Below are 10,457 nucleotides of genomic sequence, written 5' to 3'. Positions count from 1 at the left end.
TGGGAGAGGATGAGGAGGAGGAGGGAGGGATGGCGAGGGAGGGCCGGGCAGGTGCCGGGGGCGGCTCCGGCCTCACGAATCGCGCACAGAGGGAAGGGGCGGAGGCGGCGCAGGAGGGAGGGAGGCGGGGATGGGGAGGGAGAGGAGGCGGCTGGGATGGAGAAGGGATCAGGGCCGAGGGGATCGGGGGAAGGTTGGGATGCTGAGGGGGGTGTGACAGTGTGGGAAGCGGTGAGGAGGAGAGCAGAGGGATGCGGGAGGGAGAGGTGAGAAAAGCAGGGGGTCAGAGGACGTGGAATGAGGTGCTGAGGAGAGATGGGGAAGGCTGGGATGGTGAGGGGATTGGGAAATGTGGGGAATGTGGGATGGGGTGCTGAGGGAGCAGGGGAAGGCTGGGACGGTGAGGGGATTGGGAGTTGTGGAATGAGGTGCTGAGGGAGCAGGGTTAGGCTGGAGGGGCCGGGGGGAGCCCAGGGAAGCAGGCACGGGCCCTGGAGCACATCTGTTGATTCCAGGCCCGCACCAGGGCAGGTTCCCATCCCAGGGCCGCTCCCATCCCCCGGGGCCATTCCAGATTCCCACCCCTCAGGCCCAGGGGCTCCAGCTCTCCTGCCGGCATCTGGGTGGAATTCCCTGACCCATTTTTGCAGGGAAATGCGCTCTCAGGGAAAGCAAACCAAACGGTAAAAGCTGCTCATCCCTCTGTGCGGGAGGAACGGGGCAAAGACTGCCCAGACTGGAGCCTTTGGGAATCCCAGCCCAGGCAGGAATTCCCAGTTCCCAGTGTCCCACCCATCCCTGCCCTCTGGCTCTGGGAGCCATTCCCTGGCTCCTGTCCCTCCATCCCTTGTCCCCAGTCCGTCCCCAGCTCTCCTGGAGCCCTCCAGGCCCTGCCAGGGGCTCTGAGGTTTTCCTGCATCCTTATCTTCTCCAGGGGAACATTCCCAGCTCTCCCAGCCTGGCTCCAGCGAGGTTTTCCAGGGATCCCTGCCCTCCTCTTCCCCTCCTGTCTGACCAGCAGTGCCAGAAACTCCAGACTCCCCACGTTTGGTTCTTGGGAATTAAATAATAACACTACTACTATTATTATTGTTGTTGTTGTTGTTGTTAATGACAACATTAACAATAACATTAATAATAATAATAGTGTTGTTACATTTTTTTATGAACACTAAACACACAAACAGAAATTATTTGACACAAGAAAACCTCCTGGCACTTTGGATTTTGTTCCTCATCCAAAACCAGAAGCGATAAAAAAAATGTTCTCCTTAAAAAAATAATTAATTAAAATATTTCCACCATAAGAAATAAGCAATAAAACCGTTTTCCCCTTAAATATTAAGTAATAAAAACATTTTCTTCCTTATAAAACAAGCAATAAAAGCATTTTGTGTATAAAATAAGCAATAAAAGCATTTTTCCTTATAAAAGTAGTCATAAAATTATTTTTTCCTCATAAAATAAGTCATAAAAGGATTTTTTCCTTTATAAAGTCAGCAATAAATGCATTTTTCCCTTTATAAAATAGGGAATAAGTGCATTTTTTCCTTAATAAGGAATAAATCCTTTTTTTTTCTTAATAAAGTAACTCATAAATGGTTTTTTCTCTTTATAAAATAAGCAATAAAAGCTTTTTCCCCCCTTATAAAATAAGCAATAAAGGCATTTTTTCACTAATTAAAATATTTAATAAATTATTTAGGGGCCTCTTTCTCTCCCCAGCACATCCTGAAAAATTCCTCCGAGTTTTTGCCCTGCCTTTGGGCAAACCAGCAGAATTCCATGATGGAATGGTGGATTTCATCCAGTCCCAGCAGGAAAATCCTTCTGTTTTACTCATGGAAAAATCCTGAAATGGATGAGCTGGGAGGGCCCTTCCAGAGCATTCAGGATTTTGGAGGTGAGAACCAGGACACCACTCCTGTGCCTGGAAACAAAGGGATCTTAAAATTCCTGGGTTTTCCAGCAAGGAAAAAGAAGAGTTTTAGTTGGGGAAAGAAAATCCCTCCTAAAAAAGCCTTGGATGAGTGGAGAGGGGGAATGGGTTTTGTACAGAAACCAAAAATCCAAGTTTTGCTGGAATTAAAAACTTCCAGGAAACAGCAAAAAAATTAAATGTTCCCCAAAAACTTCCTTTTAATTGTGTGCAACAAAATTCCATGGAGCCTTTGGAAACAGCAAGGAGAGAACAATAAACTCTGAAATTAGCTGGAAAATGCTAATTAAAAATGCTAAATTTTAAGCCTGGCAGTCCCAGAACTTTTCCTCTAATTCCAGATTCCCACGTGCCAGGCTCCCACATAATTCCAGGATTTAGGATTTATTCATTTTTCAGATCTCAGTGAATCCCTGGCCAATCCACAACAAAGGAAACCTGGAGAAAATCAGGAGAGGGAAGGAGATGTCCAAGCCCTGGAAATGTTCCTCCCCTTCCCCTCATATTTCCTTGGAATATTTTCCTCCTCTCACCCAAAGAGAACTTCCCATCCCAGCCAGAGAGTTGAAAACATTTAAAAATGAAAATAGAAATAAAAAACAGAAATAGAAAAATTAAAATTCAAAAAAGGAAAAAATAGGAAAAATTAAAATTTACAGGGAAATAAAAAATCACAGGGAAATAAAAAATCACGGGAAAAAAAAATCACAGGGAAAAAAAATCACAGGGAAAAAATCACAGGGAAAAAAATCACAGGGAAAAAATCACAGGGAAAAAAAATCACAGGAAAAAAAATCACAAGAAAAAAAAATCACAGGAAAATATCCTTTGCACATTTTAACTTTCATTTAAATGTTCTGAATGCGTGGAAAACAGGCGGAAAAGAGCCAGGTTTGCACTCAAGGAGGTTCCTGCATTCCCTGATTTCCCTCTGGAGCCACCATTATTCCCTTTTCCCAAGCTTCCAAGAAACAGAAGAAACTCTGGGAATAAAGGCAGGAAGTTGGGAAAATCCCCAGCATGGACCAGTGCTCCAGAGGATTCATGGAATTCCCTGCTCAAAGAGCTGAAAATCCAACTGTTCCCAAAAACCCCAGGAGGTTTGGCTGGATTTGGGGAGCACCAGCAGCTCCTTGGGCTCATCCCAGCTCCCTCCTGGAGAAGGGCCTGGATCAGGCCCTGGGAACCCTCCTGAGGAGCCTCTCCTGCCCCATCCCAACATTAAATTCATTTAAAACCCCTGTATCCCACCTTTCCCCTTTCCTTTCCCTTTCCTTTCCCTTTCCTTTCCCTTTCCCTTTCCTTTCCCTTTCCCTTTCCTTTCCCTTTCCCTTTCCTTTCCCTTTCCCTTTCCTTTCCCTTTCCTTTCCCTTTCCTTTCCCTTTCCCTTTCCTTTCCCTTTCCCTTTCCTTTCCCTTTCCCTTTCCTTTCCCTTTCCCTTTCCTTTCCCTTTCCCTTTCCTTTCCCTTTCCCTTTCCTTTCCCTTTCCTTTCCCTTTCCCTTTCCTTTCCCTTTCCCTTTCCTTTCCCTTTCCTTTCCCTTTCCCTTTCCTTTCCCTTTCCCTTTCCCTTTCCTTTCCTTTCCTTTCCTTTCCTTTCCTTTCCTTTCCTTTCCTTTCCTTTCCTTTCCTTTCCTTTCCTTTCCTTTCCTTTCCTTTCCTTTCCTTTCCTTTCCTTTCCTTTCCTTTCCTTTCCTTTCCTTTCCTTTCCTTTCCCACTGCACTTCCAGGAGGAGGAATTCAGCCCCAGGATCTGCTGGGCCAGGCCTAACTCAGAGCTCTGTTTTATCTAAGCCAGGCTCAACCCCCCAGCCTCATTTTCCCCTTTTCCTAAGGCCCTTCCCAACCCAGGACACCTGGATCTGGTATCCAGGGCTGGGAAGGGCTGGTCCCTGCACCTGGATTTGGGATTGCACTCCCAAATCCCACAGAAAGAGCCCTCTCCATCCTCTTCAAATACTCCAGTAAAGCCACTCCCCCTTTCCTTATCCATGGCAAATGTGGGTGAGCCTGATTTCCTGGGAAAACTGTTCTATTCCCTAGGAAAACTATTTCATTCCCTGGGAAAAGGATGGGATGGCACCAGCAGATTAATTTAATGGTTGTTTAATTGGAATTTAATTGGAATTGTAGCTGTCCTTTCTATAAAACCCTGTCACTGCTGCTCTGGGAATGTGACCAGAGTTTCCCACATTATCCCATAATCCCAAACTTATGGGAAGTTTAAAAAAACCATATTGATTGGATGGCTGATACTAATGGGAATTTGTTGGTAGCAAACTGATAACAGTGACTTCAGACCAAGATTGCATTTCCAAGGATCCTTCCTGGAGCTGCAAAGGGCACAGAGCTGCTCTGGCAATCCCAGCCCAGGCAGGAATTCCCAATTCCCAATCTCCCACCCATCCCTGCCCTCTGGCACTGGGAGCCATTCCCTGGCTCCTGTCCCTCCAGCCCTTGTCCCCAGTCCCTCTCAGCTCTCCTGGAGCCCCTTCAGGCCCTGCCAGGGGCTCTGAGGTTTTCCTGCATCCTTATCTTCTCCAGGGGAACATTCCCAGCTCTCCCAGCCTTGGAACATCTCCATGGCCTCTGGGGTCACTCAGCAGCTCCACATCCCACCCATCCATGGGATTGTTTTCCACTCTTTCATTCCTGCTTATCTCACTTAAGCAGAAGCAGCAGGGATTTTTTACACCCCGAAAAGGAGGATCCTGGAGTGGGATGTGGGCCCTGCTGGCAGTGTGTGTTCCCAGCTGGATCCTGGGATGAAAGGGATCCTGGCACAATCCTTTCCCTAATTTTGTGTGCATTGCCCTGCTCAGAACAGAACAAATTCCAATCACAACCAAAGCAAAAATGTAGGGGAACAAATACAGGTAAAAATCAAATCTGCCAGGGTCCTAAAATTTCCCAGTGGAGATTTTATCAGGCACTGGGATTCCCGGGGTTATTCCCACAGAGATGTGTGGTGGCTGCAGGAGGTCCCTGCCAGCCTGGATGGTGACAGGTATCCCTGTCCATGGAAAGGGTGGAATGGGATGGGATTTAAGGTTCTCCCAATCCCAAACCCTTCCATGGTCTGTGATTCCAGCCGTGGAATTCCCGGGAATCTGAAGCGCAAGGAAGGGAGCAGAGCTCTGCAGTGACAGCGGGCCAGGCTGGTGCTGCTGGGATTTTGGGAATAGGAATTGTGCCCTTGGGAAAGGAGAGCGGCGGGGAAGGGGCTGCCCGGAGCCCGGGGCTGTGCCCGTCCCGTTCCCGGGCTCATTCCCGGGCCCCGGTGCCTGGATCCCAGTGTCCCGGTATCCCGAGTGTCACTAGGTGTCACTGCTCTCCCGGCAATCCCGGCCCCGCTCCGCATTCCGGGATACGGGGCTGAGTGGGACACCGGGAGCCAGGAAACAGGGATGTGTGGGACAGGGATGGGGAATGGGATCGGGATGTGTGGGACAGGGATGGGGAATGGGACAGGGATGGAGAATGGGATCGGGATGTGTGGGACAGGGATGGGGAATGGGATCGGGATGTGTGGGACAGGGATGGGGAATGGGACAGGGATGTGTGGGACAGGGATGTGTGGGACAGGGATGGGGAATGGGACAGGGATGTGTGGGACAGGGATGGGGAATGGGACAGGGATGTGTGGGACAGGAATGGGGAATTGCACAGGGATGTGTGGGACAGGAATGGGGAATTGGACAAGGATGGGGGAATGGGACAGGGATGTGTGGGACAGGGATGTGTGGGACAGGGATGGGGAATGGGACAGGGATGGGGAATGGGACAGGGATGGGGAATGGGATCGGGATGTGTGGGACAGGGATGGGGAATTGGACAGGGATGTGTGGGACAGGGATGGGGGAATGGGACAGGAATGTGTGGGACAGGGATGGGGAATGGGACAGGGATGTGTGGGACAGGGATGGGGAATGGGACAGGGATGTGTGGGACAGGGATGGGGAATGGGATCGGGATGTGTGGGACAGGAATGGGGAATTGCACAGGGATGTGTGGGACAGGAATGGGGAATTGGACAAGGATGGGGGAATGGGACAGGGATGTGTGGGACAGGGATGTGTGGGACAGGGATGGGGAATGGGACAGGGATGGGGAATGGGACAGGGATGGGGAATGGGATCGGGATGTGTGGGACAGGGATGGGGAATTGGACAGGGATGTGTGGGACAGGGATGGGGGAATGGGACAGGAATGTGTGGGACAGGGATGGAGAATGGGACAGGGATGGGGAATGGGACAGGGATGGAGAATGGGATCGGGATGTGTGGGACAGGGATGGGGGAATGGGACAGGGATGTGTGGGACAGGGATGGGGGAATGGGACAGGGATGTGTGGGACAGGGATGGGGAATGGGACAGGGATGTGTGGGACAGGGATGGGGAATTGGACAGGGATGGGGAATGGGACAGGGATGGGGGAATGGGACAGGGATGGGGGAATGGGACAGGGATGGGGAATGGGACAGGGACGGGGGAATGGGACAGGGATGTGTGGGACAGGGATGGGGAATGGGACAGGGATGTGTGGGGCAGGAATGGGGAATTGGACAGGGATGTGTGGGACAGGGATGGGGAATTGGACAGGGATGTGTGGGACAGGGAGGGAACAGGAGCCTTCTTGCCTCCAATTGTTCCTCTCATAATTTAGAGATGGGATTTTCTTGCCATAATTTAGGGATGGGATTGTTCCTGTCCTAATTGAGGGATGGAATTGTTCCTGCCACAACTTCAGGATGGGAAGCATTTCCCTTGGAGTTGCCAAGAGCTGGAGGTGAAGAGCTCAAGGACAGAGCTTGAGCCACGTGCCTGCTGAGAACAGAGAGAGCCCCATTCCAAAGGGGAATAGTGAGGAGCTCCAAGAGCTCTTCCAGCTTTTCCCCTGGCTGCAGGAGCTGCCAGCCCTCCCTTGGCTCCTTAGAACCAATCCCATCTTCTCCTTCCAGCAGGAAAACAGAATGTTCCCACTGGATGAGAGAGCGAGGCAGGGCCAGCAAGGCCCTGCTGCTGGGGGGATCTCAGCAGTGAGGGGACCCCACAGGGCACTGTCACCCCTAAAGGTGGCCCCTAATGGCGCAGGGGACAGGACAGGGGCACAGGTGGCATCCACCACCCAGTTCATGGCAGAATCATGGAATGGCTTCATTGGAAAAGCCCCCCCAGGTCACTGAGTCTAAAACTCCCCTAGCACTGAGGCCCAAGTGCCACCCCAAGCCACCACAGCAGGATGAATCAGCTGGAAAGGGTTTGGAAAACATCCTTTCTCCAGGCCTTGGCTTCTCCACCAGGTCATTCCCATGAGGAGCATACCAGGAAATCCTCAGCTGCTCCAGGGCCACCACACCCCCGTTGGCAGGGATTGTCCCAGCCCCTCTGATCCCACACAGATCCCACATGGGTCCCTGGGGCCGTTTGGGATGATCTCATCTACACACAGAGATCCCTGGGGCCGTTTGGGATGATCCCACATGGATTCCTGGGGCCGTTTGGGATGATCTCATCTACACACAGAGATCCCTGGGGATGTTTGGGATGATCCCACATGGATCCCTGGGGCCGTTTGGGATTATCTCATCTACACACAGAGATCCCTGGGGCTGTTTGGGATGATCCCACATGGATCCCTGGGGCCGTTTGGGATTATCCCAATTCCACACACAGATTCCTGGGGCTGTTTGGGATGATTCCAATCCCACTCAGAAAGGACAGCACAGGGTTAAGCTCAGCTGCCGCTCCCAGCTCCACATCCTCACTCTCCTCCAGGAAATCTCCAAGTCATGGCTGGGCCGGAGCTCGGAGCTGGGCCTGGCCGTGCTGCCCATCCCTGGGAGTGCTGCAATGCCGGGATACACACCCAGCCCATGGCCCTGCTGTCGGCAGCTGCTGAGCCTCCAGCTGTTCCCAAACCTCCAAAATCACCCGCGGAAAATGGGCCCGGAGCAGCCCCAGGCTGGGCAATACCCTGAGCGGAGGGGGACGAGAATTCCCAACAATTCCCAGGCGTTTGGGATTCCCAGGGAATTCCCTGGGGTGCTCGGGCGGCTGGGCAGGGATGGGCAGTGGGATCCAGGGGTTCCAGGGCTGTCACCGCTCCTCTGGCACTGCTCCCACACACACGGGAAGGCTCTGAAACGCTCGGAGCTGGATCTGCCATGAAAACAGAGCTGGGGGGACTTTGGGAATGGGAGTTCCACCACCCCAGCCCACAGGGCCCCAAAGGGCTGCTCTGGCTCTTCCCGCGGCTCCCAGGACTGACCCTGCACCCCTCAGCAGAGAAACCTCCTCCAAAATGTGTTTTCCCAAAAAAACCCACTCCCAATTCCCTGGGAGTGCACAGCCCAGAGCTCACTCCCACTAAAACCCACGTGGGAAATCCCACTCCCACTAAATCTGCTCCCTGCGAGTCCCCCTAAAAGCACTCGCAAACCCATTCCCTCAGAGCCACTTCCCAAAGGCCCCTCCCTCAGGAAAGTCCATCCCTGAAATCCATTTGCCAAAACCCAGCACAAATCCCATGGGCAAAAATCCTGCTCCCCCATTCCCCCAAATCCCCCTTCTCATCCCCCTTCTCATCCCCCTTCTCAGAACATCTCCCACCAAAACCATGCCCTAAACGCCCCTCACAACCCCCCTTGCCCCATTCCAGCTCTGCAAGCCCCAATCCCATTCTCCTGACCCCCAAATCCTCCCCTGGCCACACCCAGAGCCCCTCCCAGCCCCTCTGTGCCCCCTTCCCCACGCCCCCTCCCTCCTCCCCAAACCCGCTCCCCTCCCGACCCTTTGCCATGCCGGACCCTCTTCCCAAAAACGCCGTCCTCCCCATTTTCCTGACCCCCCCATCCCGATTCCCAAAAATTCCCCTCAAAGCCGCTCCCCTTCCCACGCCGACCCCTCCTTTGTCACCCCAAATCCCCTCCCTCCTTCCCGTTCCCCTCCCTGACCCTTTCCCATCCCTTCAACCTCTCTCCCCTCCCTTTTCCCCCTCCCGCCCCAAACCGGTCTCCTCCTTTCTCCCCCTCCCTCCTCATCCAAACCCTTCCCCTTTCCTCTTCCTCCATCCTCAAACCTTCTCCACTCCCTTCTCCTCCTTCCTCCCCATCCAAACCCTCCTTTCCTCCCTCTCTCCCTCACTCCACCCCCTCTCCCCTCCCTATCTCCATCCCAGCCCCTCTCCCGTCCCTCCCTCCATCCTTTCCCTCCCTCCCGGCCCATCCCGGTCCCTCCCGGGGCGGAGCAGGATCGGAGCGGGCGGTGCCGGGCGGGCAGCGCGGCGGCTCCGCGGGCGCGGGGCAGCGCGGAGCGGCCAGGCTGGGCTCGCCTGGGCTCGGCACGGCTCCGCCCGGCCCGCCTGGGCTCGGCACGGCTCCGCCCGGCCCGGCTCGGGCCGCCTGCATGCGGCGGCGGCGGCGGCGGGGCTGCCGGCAGGGATGAACGGCTCCTCGGCGGGGCTGAACGGATCCCTGGGGGCTCCGGCAGGATTGAGCGGATCCCCGGCAATGCCGGCAGCCCCGAACGGCTCCTCGGCGGCGGCGGCGGGGCTGCTGGCGGGGGCCGGGGGCGCGGCGCTGGAGCTGGAGCGGGCGCTGCGCTGCTGCACCGCCGCCTCCGTGGTGACCGACGGCAGCGGCGCGGCGGCGGACGAGCGCAGCCTGTACATCATGCGCGTGGTGCAGATCGCCGTCATGTGCGTGCTGGCCCTCACCGTGGTGTTCGGCATCTTCTTCCTCGGCTGCAACCTCCTCATCAAGTCCGAGGGCATGATCAACTTTCTGGTCAAGGAGCGCCGCCCGTCCAAGGAGGTGGAGGCGGTGGTGGTGGGGCCGTACTGACCGCGGCGCCGAGCCCGGGCTGCCCGCCGGACCGACAGCCGGACCGACCGCAGGACTGACCGCAGGACTGACTGACCGCCCGCAGCCCTCCCGCGGACACGCGGGGTCGGCCCGGAGCTTTTCCTCCTCAAAACCATCAGGCGAATGGATGCCGGCGTGCCGGAGGTCGGGAGATGCTCGGGGTGGCCGGAGCCGCCCATCCCGGCCCATCCCGGTCCGGCCCGGTCCCGCCGCCCGTGGCTGCCGAAGTAAAGCGTGCTCTGATGGCAACAGGTCTGGGCTCCTTATTCCGTCCGCCTCCATTTCTTCCCCTTCCCTTTCCCCTTCCCCTTCCCGCCCGCCAGTCCGGGATGCAGCCGGGATGAATCTGCCCCTGTGCCCCCGCGGCCCGTCCGGCGGGATTTCCCGTCCAGCCGGGCTACATCTTCCCTTTCCCAGCGTTTTTCCGGCCCTTTCCCAGCGTTTTTCCAGCGCTTTTCCGGCCCCCGCGGCTGGCCGAGCGCGGGACCCGCATCCCTGATCCCCGGGAGATGCGGGAATTGCGTTCCTGCCCCTGTGGCCAGGGAGAGCACCCAGCCCAGCCCGGCGGGATCCCTCTGCCCAGGAATACAGCGGCAATTCTGGCTCTGGGAAAGCACAAAACCGAGTTTTATTGTCCCAGCCACAAGCCGGACCA

At 55.0% G+C, this 10,457-nt stretch overlaps 1 protein-coding gene across 1 annotated transcript; it reads left to right on the top strand.

The window, feature by feature from the left end:
* Positions 1 to 9,379: 9,379 nt before the first annotated feature.
* Positions 9,380 to 10,020, top strand: RPRM (reprimo, TP53 dependent G2 arrest mediator homolog). Its single transcript, XM_058809891.1, has one exon. It carries the CDS (start codon positions 9,380 to 9,382, stop codon positions 9,779 to 9,781), a length of 402 nt encoding a protein of 133 aa, XP_058665874.1. The 3' UTR covers positions 9,782 to 10,020.
* Positions 10,021 to 10,457: the final 437 nt, after the last annotated feature.

The sequence above is a fragment of the Ammospiza caudacuta genome, chromosome 8 (genome assembly GCF_027887145.1).
Source record: "Ammospiza caudacuta isolate bAmmCau1 chromosome 8, bAmmCau1.pri, whole genome shotgun sequence".
NCBI lineage: Eukaryota > Metazoa > Chordata > Aves > Passeriformes > Passerellidae > Ammospiza > Ammospiza caudacuta.
This window is presented reverse-complemented; position numbering and strand designations above follow the sequence as displayed.